Source organism: Neodiprion pinetum, chromosome 6 (genome assembly GCF_021155775.2).
Source record: "Neodiprion pinetum isolate iyNeoPine1 chromosome 6, iyNeoPine1.2, whole genome shotgun sequence".
NCBI lineage: Eukaryota > Metazoa > Arthropoda > Insecta > Hymenoptera > Diprionidae > Neodiprion > Neodiprion pinetum.
The window spans coordinates 18,620,433-18,637,488 of record NC_060237.1 but is presented as its reverse complement, the minus strand read 5'-3'; the positions used below and the strand labels follow the sequence as shown (position 1 = coordinate 18,637,488).

At 36.4% G+C, this 17,056-nt stretch overlaps 4 protein-coding genes across 4 annotated transcripts; 2 read left to right on the top strand and 2 right to left on the bottom strand.

Annotated features, from left to right (window-relative positions):
• Positions 1-414: 414 nt before the first annotated feature.
• Positions 415-4,139, bottom strand: Hinfp (Histone H4 transcription factor). Its single transcript, XM_046632742.2, has 6 exons — positions 3,879-4,139; positions 2,912-3,526; positions 1,745-2,081; positions 1,288-1,603; positions 824-1,121; positions 415-703 (listed from the first exon to the last, which is right to left on the bottom strand). Exons 2-6 carry the CDS (start codon positions 3,395-3,397, stop codon positions 482-484), a joined length of 1,659 nt encoding a protein of 552 aa, XP_046488698.1. The 5' UTR covers positions 3,398-3,526; positions 3,879-4,139; the 3' UTR covers positions 415-481.
• LOC124222122 (tRNA modification GTPase GTPBP3, mitochondrial) lies at positions 3,588-5,964 on the top strand. Its single transcript, XM_069137236.1, has 5 exons — positions 3,588-3,767; positions 3,855-4,076; positions 4,371-4,544; positions 4,627-5,596; positions 5,704-5,964. The coding sequence occupies exons 2-5, from the start codon at positions 3,965-3,967 to the stop codon at positions 5,942-5,944; spliced, it is 1,497 nt and encodes a 498-aa protein (XP_068993337.1). The 5' UTR covers positions 3,588-3,767; positions 3,855-3,964; the 3' UTR covers positions 5,945-5,964.
• A 69-nt stretch (positions 5,965-6,033) lies between these two features.
• On the top strand, positions 6,034-8,679 carry RpL36 (ribosomal protein L36). The gene is made up of 4 exons (XM_046632825.2): positions 6,034-6,126; positions 6,311-6,437; positions 6,605-6,739; positions 8,541-8,679. Exons 2-4 carry the CDS (start codon positions 6,312-6,314, stop codon positions 8,625-8,627), a joined length of 348 nt encoding a protein of 115 aa, XP_046488781.1. The 5' UTR covers positions 6,034-6,126; position 6,311; the 3' UTR covers positions 8,628-8,679.
• On the bottom strand, positions 6,311-16,638 carry NFRKB (nuclear factor related to kappaB binding protein). Its single transcript, XM_046632717.2, has 15 exons — positions 16,040-16,638; positions 15,647-15,879; positions 15,296-15,558; positions 14,801-15,159; positions 14,306-14,658; positions 13,948-14,074; positions 13,759-13,874; positions 13,494-13,682; positions 13,111-13,329; positions 12,584-12,945; positions 12,163-12,495; positions 11,776-11,959; positions 10,793-11,636; positions 10,253-10,564; positions 6,311-10,101 (listed from the first exon to the last, which is right to left on the bottom strand). The coding sequence occupies exons 1-15, from the start codon at positions 16,241-16,243 to the stop codon at positions 9,652-9,654; spliced, it is 4,548 nt and encodes a 1,515-aa protein (XP_046488673.1). The 5' UTR covers positions 16,244-16,638; the 3' UTR covers positions 6,311-9,651.
• Positions 16,639-17,056: the final 418 nt, after the last annotated feature.

Genomic DNA, 17,056 nt, shown 5'->3' with positions numbered 1-17,056 from the left:
CTACATTAATTTGAATCCAGGAATAGGATTTTACAATTATTCATTTATCTCTAGATAAAAATTACATTAGTAAGTATCTCGTTTACCTGGTTAAACAATTGAGTTCGCCTTTTGCTTATCGAGTAAGAACCGGTTCCCTTATCTCTCTCAGCATTTATGAATTTTTACAAGTATATTGCCGTGTCTTAATTCACCTGAACCACTTACACACTTGCATACTCACGACGAAACAGTGATTCGTCACAATCATGCAAGTAAGCCCACTGACCCACTGAGTACTCAGGTGTAAGTGCCTTGGGCATATTAAGACACGGCATGTCTCAAAACAAACGTCACAAATATTGATGGGAAAAAATTGTTTTGATTGTTGCTTTTAGAATTCTGAAGATTCATTATTGTAACTTGATACAAAACTTAGTAAAGTATTTTATTGCTTTGACAACATAGGTATGTATCTACATGTAAAACGAAGAGGTGATCTCTACTTTATTATTATTGGCGGTTCTGCAGACGGAGGTAGCTCATTGGTCTCCTGAGTTTCGACAACTCTACTTTCGATAATATTCCCATCTTCATCAACTTCGTCAATCCATATCAAAATATTTGAAACAATAGGCATCGATTTGCCAGTCTCGTTAGCAGCTTCATGTTTGGACATTTTGAGGTAATCAGAATTGAGACTTTTCTCCACCTCTTCTGTTATCTATAAAATCGGATACAATTTCTCAGTAAAATGGATATAAATTTATTAAAAACATTGATAGATTTACAACTCACATATCGAAAGATAGAAGTAATACCATGAATGATTGAAAATATATACCTTCAACTTTGGTACAGAAGAACCAGCCGATAGCTCCAATAAGTAATTCTTTTCCTTTGGTGCGGACTCTCCTGTCATTTTGACAGTATCCTCATCCAAGGTTTCATAACGCACAACTTGCAGTCGATAGCAGCCATCCTCATCTTTCTTATAACGAAACCGTTTGTGCCCGTTTGGCCATTGCAAGTGATGAGTTTCAATCAAATGCTTGGTAAGACGATAGCTCTTACGGTATTTTACTGGACATTCGTGGCAACAATAAAATCTGAGGAATTTTGAATGCACACGTTCCATATGTCTAGTGAGACAAAAACAAAATTTCAAATGAACAAACCAACTTTTAAATGTACAGAAGGAAATGAAAGTATCATGGGCAATTAATTAAAGTGTACATTGTTTCAGGCATTGTTAATGAACTTCGCTTTCTTTCTAATTTTAAAATAACAGTCCAAGCACAAGAATACCTGTCCATCATGTATGAGTTTTTGCATCCATAGGAACAACCATCTACAGTACAGATGAAATTCGGTCCTCTTGTATGAACTGCCATGTGTGAATCCAAGTCTTGCTCAGATTTAGCTGCATGTGTGCACAACTGACATTTGAATGGTCTGCTGGATATATGGCGATATCTTATGTGTTTTGCCAAACTTGCCGGTGACTCGCAACTCATATCGCACATAGTGCATTTATAATGAAATACATGGAAATGCATGTGATTTCTCAGTATACTTTCTGTTGGGTAATACTTGTTGCAGTGTGAACATTGAAAGCCTTGCACTGCAGCAGAATACAAATATAATAATAAAAATTTTGAAGTACTGATAACGGGTTTCAAATAAATAAATCACACAGTCGGATTTGATAGGATTGTAAATATTGTCAAAAATTTCCCCATACATTGGTGTTATCATTACTTACGATCCAAAGGAATCTGGCGTTTGCAGTGATCATGAAATTTGGTATTGGAAGCAAATGTAGCACCGCAATCTGGGCAAGCAACCATCTTCTCCTTTGTGTGACATCTGACGTGCTCTCGAAGCTTGTACAAACTTTTGTAGTTACCATTACAACCTGTCCATAGACAATTTACTCCTCCCTCTACCTTATTTCCACGTGGATTAGTTTCAATGTGTGTAACAACATGCCACAAGTAGGCCTGGTAGTTATTGAAAGATTTTAGGCATTCTTCCCAACTGCAGATCTGAGGCAATGGCTGGTCAATCACATTTTTCAAACCCTGGTCTTGGTAACATTTCTAAAAAAATAATTTCAAATGGTTTTATATGAAATGTGAATGTATTAATTTCAAACGCAATTTAAAGCGCATTTAAGTAAACTCATTTCACAAAATATTACTAAACGAATTCTTTTGAATGATTTATGTATATAAGCACATGTATTTTTCTGACACAGGCATGAAAAAGTCACTTTTTGATGCCTGTATAACATTCGGCGAGTGGTACTTTATACCACCAACCTCAGAACTATAGTATGAAGACTTTATACTGCAGTTTTGATGGGTAGTTCAAAGTGCATATGTTGAACTGCCATATAACAGACTTTATACGGCAATTCTGAGTCTGTTGCTCTGTCTGAAATATGGATCTCAACTGGTGTCAAAGTAACTTTTCATGCTTTTCTGGAAAAATATTGTATGGAGCGTGACCATAAAGTGTTTTTCACTCGAATAATGAATTGAGTATTTTTGCCCGGTAACCACCTACTTTACGGGCATGCCACCTAAAGTACTATTATGTATTTGAATAAAATTCGTCATGATCTATGCTTTCTCACTTCACTATGTAAACAAGAACAGTTACTGCAATTTGTAAAATTCACTGCCATGAACCATTTCTCACCAATGAAACAACTGGTTTTCATGAACGCTAACTCTATTACTTATATTTTTACAATCAAAGTAGAAAACGTACAGATTAAGTTCTTAGATAATGCTGCAAATGATATTGTCAATTTTGCAAGTTGCTTGAATAGTTAATTACAGTTTAGTTGGGAACTTTACAACTAAACAAGTGTAGCATGATCAAAATTATTATAAGACAAGCAAAATAATAAAATTATATTCACAGGCAATTTAACTCTTCCTCTGATGTTAGATCCAATACATTTCAACTTTGTATGATAGGAGTGATAATTAACGTGTTTGGCTATATCGTCAGAAATATCAGATTCGAAGGAACAGCCATTCCACAGACACGCATAAACTTCCCGACCTTCTTCTGTAGTAACGATCTTGAGCTGCGGAATGTGGTTGGAAACATGTTTGACAAAAATATCAAGAGAATTGGTGTCAAACAAACAATCCTTCCATTCGCACAGCAAATTCAAAACCTCATCTTTCACTTGTTTCAACACCCTGCGTCTTTTAGTTCCGCATTCAGAAACTGAGTCAAATTCCGAGTCAGTATCAAAGAACTCTTCTGGTTCGGTGTCTAATTTTCTTTTCAAGACATTATCCTCGGAGTATAAAAGCTCTTGCTGAGATTCCACCCAGCCATGGCATCTGTTTTGCAATTCTTTACTTGACACCAACTCTTTTTCGCTCATAGTCATTGCATAAAATTTATTAAGATATATGAATAATCATATATAAAGACTAGAGGGCGTGACAGCAAATATTTAACGAGTGATAAATTCAATGATCAAACCGCGATATATTTGATTTTACCGCCAATTTTGGTCCTGTAACAAAAATTATTGTCGATTAGTTCAGATTGTAATTATTTGCTAACCAATGAAACACGAGTAGAACCGAAAATAGAAGAACCGAGAGTCCAAGGACATTAAGAATCGCCCAGTAAGAAATATCGAATAAATCCTACAATCAAGTTCGATATTTGTTCGCTATTGTGAAACAATTGAAAATATTAAAAATATAAATAATACGCGTTGTTGGTCACACAACTAGACGTAAGCTTTGTGGGTAGGTGTATGCATGTCCTCCACCATGACAGTTTTTAGCAGTGTAAGATCGTCCCATATTTGTTGGATTTAATCGTTCTATTTACAGTTTACCATTATTAACGATACTCACGAAGTACTTTTCAAATCTGGTTACATCGCAATCAACGTATAAAAATCCTTAGAGCATCAGAATACTGTAAATATCCATTCATAAAGATGCTCGCGCGATGCCTAACTCCACGCTTCATGATTTCGCCAGAGACTGCCGGAGTATTTTTCTTCAACAGACGGTGGAATGGAAATTCAACAATTTTTGCGCTCTCTTCTGGTTAACAATTGATCTACATATTTAATTCACCCAAAACGAAGTACAATTCATGAAAATCTAGTATTTCTAAAACTGTTTATTGAAAATTACGAAATATGCAAGTTCCGAAATAAATTTGCGTAGCTCAACGAATACAGAACACTAACTTGAATTTTAAAGTCATTCATTAAGGGTTTAACTTAATTTTAAGTTGCCCTCTGGTTATTCCATAAAGCAGGAAAATACGCAGTGCTTAGTAATTTCGAATATTTTATTTAAAGTAAAATAAAAATAAAAAAAAAATTATTATTTAAGGGCACGGGAAATGCGGTGTTGCTGTAATAAGGATATCAGGAAGTCAGGCAATTGATGCCTTGAAGCAAATGACAAACATAACGAAACTTGAACCCAGAAAAGCTTTTCTTCGAAATATCTGCGACCCAGATACAAGGGAAGTTATAGACAAGGGTTTATGTCTTTGGTTTCCAGGTAGCTACTTATTATAGATAGTTTTTGTGAAATAATTATCACACGCAATAGAATTGAATTTGATAAAACATTAACTTTATAGGACCTAATTCTTTCACTGGAGAGGACAGTGTAGAATTCCAGATACACGGCGGCTCTGCTGTAATTGCAGCTGTATCAGCTGCTCTTTCAAAATTGAAATTTGCCCATGCTTTACCAGGTGAATTTACAAGGCGAGCATTCTATAACAACAAGTTGGACCTGACTGAAATTGAAGGGTTGGCTGATCTGATCCATGCAGAGACAGAACTGCAGAGAAAACAAGCATATCTACAAGTTGATGGAAGTTTGAGCAAATTGTACAATAAGTGGAGGAAAACACTTTTACAATCTATTGCACATGTCGAGGCTTACATTGATTTTAGCGAAGATGACAACATAGAAGCTGACGTTATGGACAAATGCAATAATGTATTAAAAGTTCTAAATCAGGAAATAAAACGTCACCTTTCAGATGGTAGAAAAGGAGAGATATTACGTGAAGGTGTGCGAACTGTAATTCTTGGGGAACCAAATGTTGGGAAAAGTAGTTTACTGAATTATCTTGTTCAACGAGAAGCTGCAATAGTTACGCCTATTCCTGGAACAACAAGGGACATTGTTGAATTAAATTTAAATATATTCGATTATCCTGTGATTTTAGCTGATACTGCCGGTCTAAGAAAAGAAACGACAGACATTGTTGAGATAGAGGGTATACATAGAGCAAAGAATTATACTAAGGGGGCTGATTTTGTAATTCTATTGGCTAATTCGGTTTCGTATCTAAGAAGTAAGAAGAAGTACGACGAATTTATCATTGACTACGTCGAACGACTAGGGTTAAATGATTTGTTACTGAATAATGGAAAGGTGATGGATCACTGTATAGTAGTAATGAATAAAATAGACTTGTTGGAGCCCCAAGAAAGAGATTCGCTGTTAAAAGATGACAGGACAATATTTATTTCCTGTGCCAGAGAAGTGGGCCTCCAAAAATTCTCGAAACGTGTTGCCATACATTTAAAAAATTTGTGAGTATTGACCGGCTAAATAATCATTTATTTGATACTCTGTATTGAAACCGATCATTGATCTTTTTCTCATGTACTGTATGATAGTTAAACTTTTCATTTTGCAGATGTGGTAATCCGTGTCGTGAAAACCCTACTGTCAGTCAAACTAGGCACAGAATACATTTGACAAATTGTTCTGAACATATAGATAATTACTTCGACCTTATAAAGAGTGAGGAAAGGGACATCGTTTTAGCTGCACAAGAAATACGAAACGCTATGCGAGAACTCGGTTTAATTACGGGATACGTTAGCGTAGAACAAATTCTCGATGTAATATTCAAAGATTTTTGTATTGGCAAATAAATATACCACATTCTAGATTATCTTAATAGTGTACATTTTGTAACCATTCGTTTATTCAAATTCAATTTACCGCTATTATCCGAAAGTCGTCGATTGGCCAATGGCAGCGATAAAAGAAACGTCCATTCCTTACAATACTTCCGGCCAGCCATTTCTTTCAACGTGCGTCGTTGTATCGTGAGGTGCGTTGTTTTTGGAATCGCGATATATCTCTCGAATCTGTACACATCATCCGTACCGTTGCATATAATTGTTTTTGTAAATGATTCAGCTACTTCATTCATTACATATTTTCATGAAATTGTACTTTTCTCAGCATTTGCGACAGTGATAACATAACCTCTAATAATTGTATTTTAACAACAGGATGGCACCAAGGTACGAATTGGCCGTCGGCCTCAAGAAGGGTCACAAAACCACGAAGATACGTGTCGCTAAAAACAAATCTGAAAAAGAAAAGACCGTTACCATCCGCCCAGCTAGGCTCAAGGGCGTAAGTGTCAATTTGTTTTGTACATAACCTCAGTATCGCGTTGCATTCAATTGGAGAAAAATTTCTCGATCCAAATACATAACAGTTTGATTTTATTTTTAAAAATTATTTCATTAATTGCCACAATCATTATTTTTGATCTTGTATGTATCACCGTTTCTGCATAGCGTCAAACAAAGCACAGCAAATTTGTACGTGACTTGATACGAGAGGTAACTGGACATGCTCCATATGAAAAACGCGCCATGGAATTACTGAAGGTGTCTAAAGACAAACGAGCTCTGAAATTCTTGAAGAGAAGGGTAAGTTACTTTAATGTTCCAGATTCCCTGTTACCAAAGCATTCTTATCGCAGTTCTTTATGAGGCGGAGGTTAGTAACTTTATTCAAATAATTTACTTTCCGGAAAAATCCATATATCACAATTGCAGGGATATCTAAAATGCAGTAAATCATAATAAGGCAAAACTTATTCATCTTTTAAAGACTCATCTACTTCAAAGTCACTATAAATTTGCAAAATAGTAATTTGTCTCCTGAATGTTTCATTACGTTACCGATATTAACTTCAGCCTTATAGCTCTTTTTGTTGCATCTAAAAAAACATGACAATCATTTTCTTGCCACTACTAAGTTATTTATGAAAATAAACGGAGTTGCAGAACATTTCAATGCTTAGATATAACCGACAAAGAAAGAATTTGAATTGGAATATCTCCTACATACCAGACCATAGTAGTTTAGTATTGTAGCGTGCGAGATTGTGGAATGGGAGGAACTGAGTTGAAATCCCCAGACTATCGGGGAGGATCTAAGCAATACCTCGCGAAAATTATAAGATGGGTCACATCACTTAGGCGCTAAATTAGCAGGTTGAGGTTTTAACTCGGTTCGGCTACACCTGGGCAAGGTTTTTTTTTTGTAGTTTTCCTTGTCCCTTGTGCGTATATGGATGTTTCTACTGAACATCTTAAGACAGCTGCAGTTAGATAATAATGGTCACTAATTCATTCCTTCTTTTGCTCCGCATAAGTCTCCTGTACACTTCTGGAGACATACTCTATCAGTCTTGGCGGGTAATGGCAGTGATTATTATAATTATTATTATATAATTCACAGTAATTGCAACTTCTACCTCTTTGTACATTCCTAAAGTTCTTGACGAGCAAATGAGAAAAACCCAGGCACAATTACCTACATTTTGGGAAAAACATAAATATCAGTATGATTTGAATTTGTGCAAACATAGTAATACAGCTTGAAGTACTAGATTATTTATCGATTATTCAATTGGTAGAAGTAATTTTTCTGGATATTCCAACTGAAGTGTTTGTTTAATTCTACTAACAAATTTAAAGGTTGAAATTGGTACCATTATCGTAACAAAACAATAAACAAAAAATTATTTTTTTGCAACTTGAGGGTCATTTTGAAGGAGTCCAGTTGGTAAAGTCTGAATAATTTTCGGTTTGTGACAACTTACCAAAATTTAGATAATTTTGAAATTTCCTAATAGCAAGTTTTCCCAAAGATGTGTAGACACGTTAAAGTTATGAACTTCATTCTCACAAAATGTATTATGGGTTACTTGAGCTGTGCAAATTCCCAAGATCTCCAGAAAAAAAATTTTTGAGAAGCCCAAAACATGGGTAACCTACCTTACATAATAATTACATCATTGTACAAATACTAAATACTAATTGTAAATAGTATATTTAAATGACATCAATATTTTCAGTAACAAGGATATCATCTTCCATCTGGAGATCCAGGAATCTCAAAAATTTTGATCAAACTGATATTTTCATAAGTCTCATGATTTCTGGGAATTCCCAGGTTTTTGGAAATCTCAAAATTCTCGAGAACCGGAGCCGAGACTAATAGATTCTTACTGACCCAACAAGACCCAAAGAATTCTGGTACCTGCACAGCCTTATGGGTCGCCTATCTCAAAATACTTCAATAGGAATAACATTATCTTTACACAATCTCATAATTTGTCTTACGACTATTCAAAGTATTTGAAATATTGAAGACTACAAACGGTTCAATTTTTTATCGTAAAGATATTCCAGATCAATAACAATATTTCTATTTTTTCAGTTGGGAACTCACATCCGTGCTAAAAGGAAGCGTGAGGAGCTTGGAAACATTTTGGTCCAGATGAGGAAGGCTGCTGCCCACCACTAAACAACTGTCTCCAAAAAACATACGTTAAATCAATAAAAAATTTCAACACCAAGATGTTCTTACTGATCTTCGTCTGACATTTCCTGTAATTCGCGAAATGATCATTTTATTTCTGAAGTTGATACCAGCAGCACACATATTTTTGTTTGTGTACAAATAGTCTGATCGATGTAATCATTACAAAAAGGTTGCACCTTTTTTTCTGGAAATACAGTTAAACAACTTCTAGAGACCTAAATTTGAAATAATTTAATTGGAAAAAGATCAGAAGTAATCATTTGGGCATTAAAGAAACTGACTTGCAGTCTCATTGCAACTTTCAAAATGACAAGGAGTGGTTGTTTTTTCACGCTTTTTTGCCAAAGTAAAATGCAAAATTTTAATCAACATAATCTATGATCTCATTGACCATAATAATATTCGCAAGGCTGTTCTCAACTCAGCAGTTTGCTTCAAACAAGTTTTGCTACTGTAAAAACAATTGAAAATAAAGCTGTTTATCCATTTAGCCCACGGATCTATTATGCCAGATTTTTTTGCAACAAGCTATGAAAGTAACAAATTTATCCGATTTCATTCTAAGGGAAGTCGTTTATTTTCAAGTGAATCGTTTCAATGAGGAGATTTTATACGATATGTACACAGTTTAAGTTTTCACCTATGAAATCATAGGAATTATTAAACTTTCAAATACTCACAAGTCAAAACCGTAGGTACCACAATACTTTTTAAATAAGTTTAATTTACGTACAAATATTAAAATCATCGATCTGATTGTTAATCGTTTCAATTATTGAATTCTGGACAACAGTTCAGCCGACCTAATTGTTGAATAGAATTGGTATAAGTGTAGGTAATGACAGAAACGTACATACACGTACGCATATACCTATTTGCAATCTGGGATCGTAAATTAGTTATATAATCTATAACATTCCCGTTTCGGCAATTACCTTCAACATCATTTGTTATTATTTTCTACTATACTTACTAATAACGTAAAGACAATAAATAAAAATCAAGCCTATTCTTGACGGGGCGTGACATATGGATTTCGCGTTGCTGGTAACGATTGTTGCTGTTGTTGCTGTTGTTGCTGCTGTAGCTGTGGCTGCTGTTGTGGTTGTTGATTCGCAGTGGTAGTTTGTACAGAAGGGGCAATAACGCGCGCATAAACCGCTCCAGTCTTTAAACCAGCAGGTGCTGGTATGACCTTCAAACCATGCAGCGTTTTTATGTTAAGCAATTGGCTCGGCAAAATAATAGGTTGTTGCTGTTGTTGTTGTTGTTTGCTTAACACCACACCGGTTGTTCCACCTGCAACACTGACGCCTTTACTACTACTGGCCAACATTATTGGTTTCCCAGCAAGTTGAGCAGCCACCATTCGTACTGTTTGAGGTTGCTGCTGCTGTTGTTGCTGTGAGCTAACAGTCACTTTTGATTGGGCTGCTGTTGCAGCCTGCGACACAACCTAAAAATAATTACATCTGCGTTGAATTTTTTCATACGGTAATTTAATTCTAGAGCAAAATCAGATATGGTGATTATGACCTCTTAAGAGACCACAATATGTTTGACTTCTACTAACAATCAAATGATACTCAATTTACAGTGGCACTAACCTGATATTGTGCTTGTATCATTTGTTTTCCTTGTTTGTTAACTTGACTTAAAGGGCTTGTGTGAGTTGTCGCTGTAGCGAGCTTTAATCCTTTTTGAGCTAATAAACTTTCGACAGAGATTAATTGACCACCACCCGCGCTAGTTAGAACCTTGGCTAATATCTTTTGCTGTTGTTGTTGCTGATGTGGAGATTGTTGTATTTGCACAGCAATTGGTTTACCACCAATTTGGGCAATTATACGCTGCATACCAGAAGACTGTTGTTGTTGCTGTTGACTATTAACAAGGCGCTGCTGAAGTTGTTGCTGTTGCTGAAATCATATAATAATCACAAGGATAAAAACCAAATAATTTATTGAGTGGAATTTCATCTCAATAATGAGATTATAATTAAGTATAGAGCCATACAAATATTTGATTTTAGTTATACGATCCTCAACAACTCGCATCTTTGCCATTGATCTGACAGTGCAGTTTACTAAAAACTATGACCAAATTTTCTTCCTTTGTACTTTCAGCTAATATCAGTGATTATTTACCTTCAATTGTTGCTGTTGCAACTGCTGTTGAGTTGTTGTTGTTGGAGATCCGGATTGTTTAATAAATATTGTCTGTCCCTGTAACCCATGGCTTGTCAGGAGTGATTTGATTTGACCAGAACTAACCAGTTTTATCTGTGAAGCAAGTAAAGTTTTTCCTGGTAAAACATGTTGCTGTTGTTGCTGTTGCTGTTGTTGTTGCAGTTGTTGCTGCTGTGGTTGTGCTACTTGTTGCTGCTGTTGTACGATTGGTTGTTGCTGTTGCGTTTGCTGCTGTTGTTGTTGTTGTTGCAGTTGTAATTGCTGCTGTTGTTTAACAGCTTGCAAAATACTTTTTCCTGTTTGATTCGAAATGGATGTCTGTTGCTGCAACTGTTGAGCGATTTTTGTACCTGATAATATGGTTGTTATATTCGAAGTTGTTGTGGTGTTCGTACTGGTCAACGCAGGTGAATTAGTAGAGGTTTGAGAATGAAGAACGGAATGCCCAGAAAGACGAATTGTTTGTAGACCAGCTGAGGTAGATACTTGAATTTGGTGATGTGGGAAGTGTTGATTTGACTGCAACAAACTCTGAGAAGCATTTGTTGTATGACTTTTAGGCACATTAATGGATTTCCCTGTAACAACTTTTTTGATCTGCTGTTGTACATTGAGTTGCGGTTTTACTTCGACAGTAACTAATTTTTCTCTTTCTATTGGAGGGTCTGAGGTATTTATGGTTGAAGATACAACGGCTGGCGCAGTAGTTGTACTCAATGAAGAAGGTACAGCAGTAGCAATTACAGGTACAGGCTGGTCACTCGATTCAATGATCAATTCCTCAGCTTTACGATTCTCTTTTCTGTAATGTTAATATGAAATTAGAAAATGTCAAAAACAGGTGAAATTGTAACGTTAAAAAAAAAATTACAGCAGTTATTTTCACAATTTTCAACAAGACATAACTGTAGATGGGATTTAAAATGTTTTCCAATATTTACCTGGCAATACTGGGCTGTGGGACCAATGTCTTTTTTTCTCTTTTCGGAGTTGTTTCCTTACTTGTAGGCAGTTCCTTATTTCCATTAACAGGTTTAGTGATTGGATTGGCGGACTTATTACGAGATGCTCCACCAATATTTTTTTTATTCTTCGCCACACCTTGCAATTGTTGATGGTACATTTCTGTTTGCAAAGATTAAAATTTAACTATTATCCAGGAGGTTTTCCATGCTACTATCAGCTATTGATGCAGCATGAAAAAGGATTATATCCTCTGTCAAAATTAAAATTTGAAGTCACAAATTGAAGCTTGAAAAAGTTGTCAATGTGGATAAAAGAATTTATTTACGGCAGAAATAAGCAATAAATATTGTATGGGTACAAACCAAATTCAGATTCAGATCTTGCTCGGTGTAGATAAAGCCACTCCTTACGTCTGGGGTAATATCTAACACAGGGATCTGCCTCATAATGAAGCCTGTCTAGAGCTCCTGACACAACGGAATGTAAATAACCCTCTTTATCGTGGCTGCCATCACCATTATCACCCTGATCTCTAATATATTGCGAATCTTTAAGCAACTGGCAGATGTCAGCACGAGTTCCTTCACCGTTGGGCAGTCTAGCTGTTGCATCTCTGACTAGTGCAAGGATCGTCACAAAATTTGGTCTATCTGCTACCAATAGTGAGTGCCCCCGAGGTTTGTTCAGTCCAGAAGCTAAAATGGTACATGTTGGGATTACATTCTTGTAAAATGAAATTCAAAAGTCAATTTCTATTGACTGTCAACTCATTATATCTCGTACCGACATTATGTTGATAAATTCCCTTTACTGGGCCAACAACAGAGGCATAACCATGCATCCTATATGTGAATGCCTTGTGTGGAGTTGCATAGCGCAATTGTTCTTGTCTTCTGAACTCTTCCCGTTCCTCAACCGTAGAAGCACGGACCTTCCACTCTGTTGGCCATAGAGCTCTTGGTGGCTCCCACTCACCCATTGTACCCATTAATCCATCCCCACCTGCTGTAATTTCTACAGCAGGACTCGCACCCCTGCAGGTGTTACTACTGCTATTAGCAGACTGCTGTTGCTGTTGCTGTTGTTGTTGTTTAGCGACGATGTTAGCGCTGTTTACAGAATGCACTGGAGGTCCTAAAGAGTCTCTGAAAAAACGTTGATCAATGCAAATACTATTTAGTTGGGTAAAAATGATCTTCAAATTGATTTTCTGTAAAAGTGATGTCTCAAGTTTACCTTTCTATGAACATGATGTACGTAATAGATAGAGTAAATTTATTGTGTTCTTATTTTGAATAATTAATGTGTACCTATGAGTTAGGAAACGTCCACAGTAGGTTGCAAGCCGAGAGTCTGAATCTCTACCAGCTCCTATCCACGCGTATACGCCTCTTCCCTTGTTTTCTAAATAAGGTACCAGTTCTTGTTCTGTTTGATGATCTGTTTCTTGTAAAGAGTAGACTAACTCTCCGGCAAGAAATCCGAGAGCAAGAGGCACGAGGGAAGGCCAAGAAGGTGCTAATGAATACCTGTATGAAAACTCGATAGAAGAGAACCATATTTTAAGACAAGTGAAAGTTGTACATCCACAGTTTGATAGTTACCGAAAAAAAATTTAGCACTCTGTATTATAAATAAAATTTAATATGAAATTTTTAGTCCCTTAATGTACTTTGATTGATTCATTACTGACCAGTCGTTGAGCGGAGAAATAGGGTTACCCTGCCATTGCGTTATTGCATCTCTCATCTCTGCAGTACTCATTCGATATTCTCCCTTTGAAACAAACGCATCTCTCAGGAGAGAAAAGAAGCATGAGTGAGTTTCTTGCATCAGATCACCCTCTCTCCCTTCTCCTTCTTGAGTTACATCGCTACCACACCTAGTAAATTAATCAATTAATCCCATACTACCTGATGGAAGCAAACAATATTTAATCACTGTGATTTTATACTGACTTCACATCATCCAGAAGATCAATGCCATTATCCAACTGAATCGGTATTTGCATCATGTCGATGCTCTCCAAATCCAACTGTTTTTTGTCCTCCTCTTCATCATCTTCAGTTTCTCTCTATTACATAAAAAATATGTTGATAAAGTTCAAAAGTATCTGACATCCACAAAATAGGATTTTTTGTTGATACCTCATCACAAGCCTTATTGTTGACCTCAGTTTTGATCTCTGAATCATATTCGAAATCTTCGATCTCTGTCTTGACAACAGGGGTCGATGGTAATATTCCTCCACTTGAATTTGATAATCCCGGACTCCTGAAACGGAATCAGATGATGAAATGCAACTCTTTTTGATGTCAATTGAAATATGAGAGAAAATTGATTTTTGATGGTTTAGCAAATGAACATGACTTAACATTTGCCGATATGAAAGTAAATATTCATTACAAGTACAGTAGAATATTACATGATAGTTTCATATACGACGTGGGCAGTATTTTACATTGTAACCAAACATTAGTTTACTTTTTTTATATGATTACTTACGAATTCGAAAATATTTTCTTTTTCCCTGATAATTGTGGTTCGTATGTGTCTACAGGCTCCATCTTAACGGCACTCAAAGGACCGCTTGAGTCTACTGCAGAAATAATTTGGCGATGATCATTATCGATTGTGTGAGAATAATCACTGTTGTCACTTTCAGGTTTTACAGAACTGACGTGAACAGATTTTGAGGTCAAAGGAGGACCAGAAGGCGGTTGTTCAAGTTTTATACGTTTTTTAACAACCACAGGACGAATAGCACTGTTTAATGATAGTTTATGTTTCTGCCCAATTTGGGCACGTCGTGACAATTCGGCCAAGGAAATCCCCTGAGTATTCAACTCTGGATGGTTCTGAAATGCGCATACATATATATATATATATATATAGATATACAAGTATGAAACGTACGTTCCCTTGTTCTAGGGCATTCAATGATCATGGTTATAACGAATAATGACAAGTCTATAAGGAAACTTCATTGCTTGAACGCACATCTCGTCTAGCACGTCGTTTTTTGTGGGCAGCTAGCATGGCCCGATATGCATCATCTGATTGTTCATAGCCAAGTAAGGACAAGCCTTGATTGTCCAAAGAGAGTCCGAACTTTGATTGGTGAAAAGTAGATGACACAGGTCGTACGGTGTCCTCATCAGGATTCAATTGAAGTGATTTAATAGGTATAGCTTGAAAAGCCATTGCTAAACGTTTTTTCTTTTTCTTAGTATGTAGCTGTTGTGAATAGCGCTCCTCATCCTCGGAAGAGCTTTCGACAATAGCTCGCATATTCACTCCAAGTTCTGCTCTGAGAGCACTCAATTCTTCCAAGTACCGCTGTCTCGTGCGTTCTTCAACTGAAAGATAACTCATCACTTTAATTTACATTATCAAGCATAGGACCATCTTTGGTGTAATTAACGAGCGAAAAAATTTTTATTCACTCTCTTAAACTTTTAAATCTATTATCAATACGAAGCAAATATTCTTTACCCATAGCAGGTCTAGGCTTATTCCAGTGAAACTTTGATATCCGATTTGTTGGCTGACTGAAGCCTTGCTTATAAGCACTGGCCAATAAAGCTTCTCTGGATTTAAGCAACTGCCCAGCGAGCTCATAGGAACGTTTTCTTTCCTCGTAAAGCAATCGCCTCTGTTGTGCTTTTCGCACTAATTTACGCATTCTTCTTATATCAGGACGGTAATGCCCCGCAGATACATGATTGTGGAATGCATCCAAAGCTGCAACGCCATATCTGAAGTAAACAAAATATTAGTATTCATAATAAAAGGCAGTATTTTTTTTCAATTCAAATGTCTATAATACAATGAACTTTAAGTTACCTTGAATTTTCTCTATTGAAAAGCATGCGCAAGGTTTTTTCACACTCAAGCTCCTGATCACAATCTTCAGGAAACGTTGGTAGAAACCGCAACAAGCATTCCTTGTCGCTTTCACTCAAACTGTCATTCCAAATTCTCGAATAGTCAAATAATTCTTGGAAGATAGTCAGATGCTCGCAGAGTCCTTGTGGCAATTTAACTCGCCTCCCCATAGCGACACATGTCTCCCATCGCTACGTAATTTATATGGAATGTTATTTTCATCACAGTAACACTTCATAATATTCATAATACATATATCCAAGCGTAAGACATCCTTTATACAGGTTGGCTAAAACTAACTTAGTCAGGTGCTTAAAATTTGTCAAATGAGGTAAAAAAGCTTCAGCTTACTACAGCGTCTTCGGAGTTTTCATTGTCATCAGCTGAGGCCTGACTATCAGAGGCGCTGGTACATTGTTCATCTCCACTGTCATCTCTGGTGTCAACTGTGCTGCTACTGCTACTACTACTGCTGCTATTTGACCGTGTGGAATCCTCTTCCTCCTCTTCTTCCTCCTCCACAGATTCACCACCAGAGCATTCATCGATATCCATTACCACTGGAGTATCAAACGAAATGATAAGAGTTGTAGGCTAGCTTGACGCCTGAATTTATCACAAGTGATTATTGTCAACCGAGTTCACTGTACAGCACTAAACTTGACACAGATATATATTCTAGTCAAGATCCTCATAACTAGATACTGTGGACTTGACGGCAAGTCGTCACGAAATTATCAAACTTATTGTCATGGCGCAGATCGAGAACTCCGGCTAGAGGCAACAGCTCTCGATTTAAGCGACGACTTTCAGTGACGAGGGAAGAGGTTATCCGTACAACGATTACATAGAGCTTATGGATTTTTCCTACTCTCCATTCTCATTCATGTAATGTTTCATAAACAATGTTTAGAAGGGTAAACATTGATTGGTTGTTCTCATTTTGCCTTCCATATTTATTCTGGTCAGCCATTTTAATCAGGTAGCGCCACCTCGTGTGGAAATTAAACACCCAATATCTCCCAATGTCTCCGTAACATAACTTATCATCAGGGCCTCGCGACTGCTGGGAGCGTTCCGTTCGAATGTGTTTTATTCAACGGCATTTTAAATTCATCATAATTTTCTAAAATACTAAACTTGACAAGCCTTACGATTTATTTCTTGAAATTTGACATTTTTAGAATCATTACTATTCCTTCTCTGAATACAACAATATTTAAGCTTGTAAATTTTGTCGTGCCTCTACTGTTCTCCAAAAAAGTGACAAAAAAAAAATTAAGTTGTACTAAGAGATTTGAATCCACGTGACCACCTCTAAACGCTGGATTTATATTGAACATACTAAATCAGAATAATTTGCATTAT